Source organism: Petaurus breviceps, unplaced genomic scaffold (assembly GCF_028583685.1).
Source record: "Petaurus breviceps papuanus isolate PSGF00001 unplaced genomic scaffold, PetGlider_PUasm1.0 90763, whole genome shotgun sequence".
Lineage (NCBI taxonomy): Eukaryota > Metazoa > Chordata > Mammalia > Diprotodontia > Petauridae > Petaurus > Petaurus breviceps.
In genome coordinates, this window is record NW_027187340.1 from 4,204,123 (window position 1) to 4,212,463 (window position 8,341).

General features: G+C 42.2%; 1 protein-coding gene across 3 annotated transcripts in view; it reads left to right on the top strand.

The window, feature by feature from the left end:
• The window catches only part of HOXD8 (homeobox D8), a 5,413-nt gene extending 926 nt beyond the window's left edge, over positions 1-4,487 (top strand). The window contains exons 1-2 of one of the 3 annotated variants that reach the window (XR_011164508.1): positions 1-489; positions 3,002-3,089. The exon at positions 1-489 is cut by the window's left edge and continues 926 nt beyond it. Coding sequence is in view for 2 of the 3 variants with exons in the window: in XM_069068462.1 (XP_068924563.1) it covers positions 1,951-2,581; positions 3,002-3,297 (927 nt within the window). In the remaining variant the exon portion in view is untranslated. Of the gene's footprint in view, positions 490-1,197; positions 2,582-3,001 lie in introns of those variants that run through there. The other 2 variants (XM_069068463.1, XM_069068462.1) reach the window with 2 other exon arrangements.
• The last annotated feature ends 3,854 nt before the right edge of the window (positions 4,488-8,341 follow it).

Below are 8,341 nucleotides of genomic sequence, written 5' to 3' on the forward strand. Positions count from 1 at the left end.
TTCTTTCTTTCTTTCTTTCTTTCTTTCTTTCTTTCTTTCTTTCTTTCCTTCCTTCCTTCCCTCCTTCCTTCCTTTCATCCTTCCTTTCCTTCCTTCTTTCTTTCTTCCTTTCTTTCTCCTTCCTTCCTTCTTCTTCTTTCCCTTTTCCCTTTCTTTCTCGTTTCATCTTTTCTTTCTTCCTAACAAAGAAATCCACATACTTATGACTTTATATGCAGCAATCAAAGACTTTCGAAGAACTAAAATTTTAGATAATTGGGAGACGCCTTGGAGCAAATTGGAATTAGTAGAATCCTAAACACAGGGACCGTGATTCCTTTTCTTTCCAGAACTTTATCACACCATTCTGTTTCATATGGAAGGGACTTGGGGGGAGGCTTTAGGCACCCCACCCAGCCTGAAACAAAGCCTAGCAATGCTAGAGCTCTTCACTTGAATCGATTGAGAGCAGCGTGTCCGGTACCTGGAGAATTACCAACAAGCTGGAATGTGAGTTCTTTTCTTCTTCTCAGAACATTTATTTCTTATTTTCTATTCCGTCCTCAAGCAATGCTAATTTCTCACCCACACATTTTTCTATCCTCCTCCCCCCCCCCCAACTCCCCCTTGCCTGGAGAATGACGTCCACCAAGGGTGAAATGATGGAAAGTATATTCATAGGCATGATTTCCATTAAATATCAATTAACCTGAGAGCTTCAGCCATGCATGCAATGCGTCAAGGGTAAATGTACATCTCATTTCCAAACGACCTGCTGGGCTGGAAAATAGTTTTGATTCGCTTTGATAACACCCAGGATTTTATACTGCTTGTGAGAATTTTAATGAAACTACTTTTAAATTTTCAAGCACAAACGTAGGATACAATGTGCCCCTTCCCTCAGATACATATTATTTTCTGACTTATGTGCTCTGGCTTATTTTGTGTACATTTACATCAGTACAAAACAAACAAGAGGGTTCTCAATGGCGAGTTCCGAGGGTTCTCAATGGCGTGTTCCGAAAGTTCAGGGGACAGTTTACTTTGAGCCCTCTGGGAGTGACCTACTAGCCTCTCCCAAGTGTAAGGCTCTGCCTTTCCCCCTTCTCCTGCCTCTAGGACTTGCCATTCCCTTCCCATCAGGGAGGGGACAATAAGCCCTTGGCAGTGCTGCTTTATGGGCCCCCTTTAAGGCCAGCGGAGGTATCCTCTAGTAGGGAGTGAGCTGTTACGTTGAGCTTCAGTGGCCTTCTCTGGAAACCACTAGATCACTCCGCGATGATTATCTCGGGCCCCATCTCTCTGCCTCTCCACTCAGTGGCGTTGTGCAAAAATGCCTTGCCAGAGCGCACAGAGGCGGCAGCCGCGGCGGCGGGGGTTGTGGGAGGGGAAAGCGGGGGGGTTATGTGAGGGAGGAGGTGAGGGGTGGCAGTGAAAGTTTTTTCTTTTTTTTTCTTTTGCCTCCGGTTCGGTAAATGTAAACTGAAGCCAAAGATTCCCCCCTGCGCTTAGGTGCACTTTTTTTTTCCTGGTACGCTCAGGGCCGCCTTGTGCCTAATAGGAAACAGTGGAGGCAGCGGGGCAGGTCACCCAGGGCGCCGCCGATTATATTGCAGCCCCGGTCGCGGCGCGCGCGGAGAGGCAGAGCGAGTGGCGCGCGGGGCAGAGCCAGGAGGGCGCGCGGGGGCTGGGCGCAGCCAGGCGGCGCGCGGGGGGCCCAGACCTAGAGAGCGAGTGCGAAAGCCACAGCGGCGCGAGGCGACGGGGTCATGAGCGCCCAGGCTTAGGGCCCTCCGGCTCCCCGGCCCTCGGAGGTGGCAGCGACGTAGCGGCGGCGGCGGCAGCAGCAGCATAAGAGGCACTGGGCCGCTCCCTCGCGCTTCCTCCCGCGCGCTCTCCCTATCCTGCTCCGGCCGCCCTCACGCGCCGTCGTCACCGCCGCCCCAACCCCAGCGCTCTCCGCTCGCCCCGATGAGCTCCTACTTTGTGAACCCGTTGTACTCCAAGTACAAGGCGGCGGCGGCGGCGGCAGCGGCGGCGGCGGCGGCGGCGGGCGAGGCCATCAATCCCACTTACTACGACTGTCACTTTTCACCCGATGTCAGCGGCCGCCACGCCGCCGCCGCCGCCGCCGCCCTGCAGTTGTATAGTAACAGCGCCGCCGGCTTCCAGCATCACCACCATCACCACCACCACCACCAGCCGCAGCAGCCGCCCCAGCAGCAGCCGCAGCAGCAGCCTCACCCGGGACCCGCTAGCGGAGGGGGCGGCGGCGGCGGGGGCCCGGACTATTACCATCCCGCCGGGGGGAGTCCGGCCTCTGCCTACCAGCCGGCCCCCCCTCCTCCTCCGCATCCTCCTCCTCCGCCTCCTCCTCCGCCGCCACCTCCCCCCTGCAGTGGGATTGCCTGTCACGGGGAGCCCGCTAAGTTTTACGGATACGATAACTTACAGAGACAGCCGATTTTTACGACCCAGCAAGAGGCCGAGCTGGTACAATATCCTGACTGTAAATCGTCCAGTGGTAATATTGGCGAGGACCCAGACCACTTAAATCAGAGCTCGTCTCCTTCTCAAATGTTTCCCTGGATGAGACCACAAGGTTGGGATGCAGTTTAAAAAAGAGAAAGAGTGAGAGAAAGAGAAAGAGAGGAAAAATTTGCTTCCACATCACGTTTTAGCTTTAAACTCCTTTTCCCCTCCTTGCCTTTTTTCTTGCTGTAACTGCACAGGCTTTTGGTTATAAAGTAATACACTGTATATATGCATATATATGTATATGTGTGTATATATATACATATTATATGTGTAATAGAATAGTGTAAGGATACAGCTGCCAGAATAATTTGTGTATACTTTCTCCCCCTACACACACACACCCCTATTTATTATAGATCAAGAACATAGCAATATGGGTGTTTCCCTCATATATAAGATAAATTTCTACCCACATGCAGAGGCACCAATAAACTCTGGGCTTTTAAAAACTGTTTTTTTTCCCTTTTTTGTTTGTTTTAATCAGCAGCTCCTGGTAGGAGGAGAGGAAGACAGACGTACAGTCGTTTCCAAACGCTAGAGCTGGAAAAGGAATTCCTTTTTAACCCTTATCTGACCAGGAAGAGAAGGATTGAGGTTTCCCACGCTCTAGGACTCACCGAGAGGCAGGTAAAGATATGGTTTCAGAACAGGAGAATGAAATGGAAAAAAGAGAACAACAAGGACAAATTTCCAGTTTCCAGGCAGGAGGGGAAGGAAGGGGAAACAAAAAAAGAAGCACATGATCTGGAAGAGGACAGAGCTGAGGGCCAGACAAATTAACTTATGCCTTTAAAAATTTACCGTAGACTATTAAAAATAATGATCAACATATGCTGGTTAATGCCACCTGTTTTCTTTATTGTAAAGGATTCTACCTGTATTTCAAGCTACCATAATGTCACTGCTCTTGATGTTTCTGTGCTTTGAGAGATGTTTGGGTTTAAAAAAAATTCAGGCAGAGCATAGAAATAATTCAGCTGGGGTTTTTTTTTTGGTGGAAATTTGAACCGACTTTGTAGCAATATTTTTAAATTGTAATTTTTAATATCTAAGCTGGTGATTTGCCTCAACAACATAAACTTCCTAATGATAAGCACGAATAGTTGAATCTAAAATGCTTTATTAATCGAAACAAGTGCACTTGAACATTTTAAAACTTTTTTTCTTGTGGTGAGTAAATTAAAAGAAATCTATTAGTTTTTTTTGAAGAAATTATGTCAGCAGAATATTTACTTTATAATATTTGATTAAAATATATGTAAAATGTTTTATTTATGTTTTTTTCCCTTACCGATTTTGTAATGGATGGCTTTGGTGCCTTTTGTTTACTCCTAAAGATTCCTTTTTTGGCATTTTTATACATGTAATATCTCGGGGAAAAGTTTGGGCCAAATATCTTAAAAGCACAATATAATTGCAACAGTGCACTCTCTCTATAGTCTTGGGACTTGCAAAAGCACTTAAGTTCATGGAAACTGTACAAGTGACTAAAGTTTTACTACATTGTCAAAGTTGACAATTAATCTTTTGTTAAAGTCCATGCAAATTATGGCAACTAAATCATCTAATGAATACTTGAAAAGCAAATGATATTCTTGATCACTATTCACACCGGGCCAGTTGCTTGGTCAAATACTGCTTATTTTTCAACTTTCCTTCTACTTTCAGTTTGAACCACTGTTGTAATTTCCTTAAGTCACTTACTTGTACCGACTCCATGGTTCTTCTTTGTTTATAGAGTAGGTGCCATATTTATTTGTATTACCTGCACTCTGTTCATGAGATCTTGTTGAGCCAACTGAAAACAACGTCTCCACTTGTGTTGGCTGGTACGTCTTCATGTTTCATCCATGAAAACAATGGCTCCACCTATTTGAAATGAACACTGTGAGCAAACATCTAAAATGCTTGTGTAACAGCCGCTAATAGAAAATATCTATCCCTTCAATAAAAACAAAACAAAACAGGAAGGATCTCCTTCAGCGAGCCTGTGTTTGTAGCGCCGCAAAGACTTTCCCTTAAGCCCACAACGCATCAGCTGAAAGCAAAGTTCATTTTGGTCATCCATTTTATTTTTGCACACATGATCCCGAAAAAAAAATACAAGGAAGCTTCCAAAATGATATTATCTGATGCCCCCCAGTTCTTCTCTCTTTAAGTAATTTTTTTTAAGATTCCACGAAAGCTTTGAAATTACCCAAACAATGCATTATGAACTGCCTGAGTCATACCTAAAAGCGTCCTAGGTTCCTGGTTTTACAGGATATAGCTAAGAAGACCGATACAGGAACTACAACATTCAGTATTACAACATACTGATTGTCTGTCTAAAATAAGTAAAACTACCCCTCTCACAAAAAGGAAAGCCATGTGGCATTCCTGCATTTACTTTTTGAATAAGCCACGGTTTATCTTCATCATTTAAAAATTTCCCCGTGTTTAATTTCCATTGCTTTTGACCTAAGTATAATCTTTGCATTTGGGAAATCTATGTTACCCACGGGGAAATGCTTACACTGACAGCAGATGAACAAGAGGACATGAGTATTCTGATAGGAAAAAGAGACTGTGGGGCTCATTGACCTAAGCCAAGAAAAAGACAATTTTAAGTCACAGTCGAACCCTGGCTTAAGAAACATTTGCACAAAAAGAGACACCTGCATACATGCATGATGGATTTATGAGCATTTTTTCTAATTATGCCAGATTTTGCTAATATGATGAAAATATTCGTCAGATAGAAGCTTTCTGATGAATTTTCACAGATGAGATTTTTTCATAATTTTCTATTGTGGAGACACCACTGGCCCAATATTTAGGGGATTTTGTTTCATATCATGAAGAACACTAGGTCGCTGTATTTAGTGATTCTCCCTAAGTGATACAACCTTAAAAAAAGGATCTGATTTAGGCCAGCAACTGATTTAGAAAAGGAATTCTATTAAAAGAGAGCCATTGTCGAATGGAAGTGTTTGAATGGACATGTTCAGTAATATGCATCTTCTGAAAACATACAAAGTTGAATAGGAGGGACTCGATGAAGTGGGAAGGAAAGGTCAAAATATACCTATTTTCTAGCAATCCAGGTACTGAATCTAATCTGCCATGCTAAATACTGTCTTTACAACCCCATTCCCATTCCCTCTCCTATAAAATTTTGACCACACATATAAAAATCCTGTTAGTGAGCTACTTTGGGGAAATATTGGAATATATAAAAAAACATGTGCACATACCGATACATTTGATAGATATAAGGCAGATAATTCTATAAATATACAAGAAGAGAGATCGCACCCATATACACAAAGAGATTGAAATTACACACTCTGCCTGTGTGTACATTCATACACACATCACGTTCTTTCTCTTAATGAAGAAGGTTGCCCTTGGACATCCACCTACAGTGGTATTTCTTTCAGAGAGACTCAAAATGACAGGCATTCAAGAAGCACTTCTAATTGGTTAGAATCTGTAAACATCAGAGCACTGCGGCAAGCTACCAAGAAAACATTTTGCTGCAGAAATTTGCATAAACCTTCAGAGAATCCCTAGCCTACCAAGTTGTACTTAGCAGCATTCAGATACAGTAGTTTCCTATGAGAGCTTCATATAGTAATATTTTATTTCTTTAATCATATACTATTATATTAAGACTATTTTTAAAATACTATGGATTCAGTTCCATTTAAGACTTCAGGGTGAATAGAAGGGCACAAAGGCAGATGGGAAACTCAAAGATTAACTGAAAAGCAAATTCAGCAACAGCCACTTTGTAAGGCCTTCTGCAATCCAGAATGTTACTTAGCACTTCCCAGAAATAAATGTGCAACTATGGAAACCTTTTTGGTGGGAGGAATTGCCCCCACTATAATCTGAAAACTAGACAGGTGGAAATAAGTGTCTTCTTAGGGAACACCTAAGTACAACTAACTAACAGCACAAAAGGAAGTAAATGAACTGGTTTTTGATATTATTTCACAAAAAAATTTTATAAATGCTCATACTCTGGCGCTTAGTTGCACATATATATAGTCCAGTGTCAGAGGGTTCAAAGTCTTCTTAAGAACGCTTTTGACTTGTTTGAATGATCAAAAGTATTCTTTTTCAAATGTTCTGTGTTCTTATGTTGGAGTTCGTGGCTATTCTCATCACCCTGTCAATGTTCATTGAGTCCTGCAGGTATATAGAAAGAAGAAAGGGAAAATTTATTTAATAAATTAATGATTGCAACTGTAATTACTCCCTCCTCAAGTCCCTTCAGTCGATATGTAAGGTTGTTAGCTTTTTAAGAGTTAGAAATTTCATGTCTGATGAAAACAAAGTCTTTAAATCTACGTAATACAAGATCAACCCAGTTGCAAACAGGGAAAATAGACACATTATGGAGGAGTATCTTTGTACAAATGTATATTTAAATTGCATAGATTAATACATGAAAGTTTATTTGGTAAGAAAATATAAATGGTGGCTGTGTGCACACCACAGACACATCTAGCATTGCAGTTTCTATAAACTCCATAATAATAATAATCTGAGAGAAATCACACTAGTAGAGGATAAGAGTGGGAGGAAAGGGTCATATTATATGTGAATTATTTTGATCTAATTTTGAGGAACTGATAGTTATTTCTGCTAATGACTGGAGGACTGCATCACGAAATCTAGGCTCAAATTGTCCTACATGATTATTATGCACACATACATGTACATATATATTCCTAGATATGTGTATCTCTATATGTTTTCTATTAGGAATCAGAAGGATTTATGCCTCTTGCAATTAAGGTAGAAGGAATCTATTTAGGGTTGATTTTAAAGAACTGATGGTAATTCTCTTTAAAAGAGGGAAAGAGACTACTCTCTTTTTTCCCATTGCAGTATCATAGGGTCTTTTGTTGACTGAAAAGGGGGTGGAGGAGATGGAGTTATTTGACTAAAATTAAAGCATGAGACCTTCCCTCAGCAAAAACATCTCTCTCTCTCTCTCTGTCTCTCTCTCTCTGTCTCTCTCTGTCTCTGTCTCTCTCTCTGTCTCTGTCTCTCTGTCTCTCTCTCTGTCTCTCTGTCTCTGTCTCTCTCTGTCTCTCTCTGTCTCTCTCTGTCTCTCTCTCTCTCTCTCTCTCTCTCTCTCTCTCTCTCTCTCTCTCTCTCTCTCTCTTTCTCTCTCTCTCTCTCACACACACACACACACACACACTTTTTTTTAAGGGCCAGAGATACCTGTCCATCCTTAAATATTAAGTTGCTTAGTCTGCCACCTTTCCTGAGCTAAATGAGTACTTAAATTAATATCTTTTAAAGTCTGAAAAGAAAAAAAAAAACATTTCCTACCCTTTGACCACAATATTAATCTCTCTAGGAATGATCTTATACTCCAATTTAAAACAAGCTGTTGGGAGAGTTTCATTCTTTACAGAGCTATGGTTTGGATAAGGACCTAATGTGGGGGTGTCATTGCTTTTAGTTGAGGTCAGTCTTTCAAGTGATTCCTTGGGGTAGGGTGGGAAGAAAGAGGGGCTTAGGCAGAGAGAGGGAGGGGGAAATTGCATGGCATGAATTTAATTTCCTCCCTTAGTATCTAGATTGTACAAGCTCAAATCTCTCATTGGGGTTAGGACACATTATCCAACTGGTCAGAAATGTAGAGCCAAACAAAAAAAAATTCATACGAAGGGAGGGGTGAAGAGAAGGGAAGTGATGGGAAAGGGAAGGAGGAGGAGGATAAGATAGAGAGAGTGAAAGGGGGTGGGAGAGGGAGAGAGAGAGAGAGAGAGAGAGAGAGAGAGAGAGAGAGAGAGAGAGAGAGAGAGAGAGAGAGAGA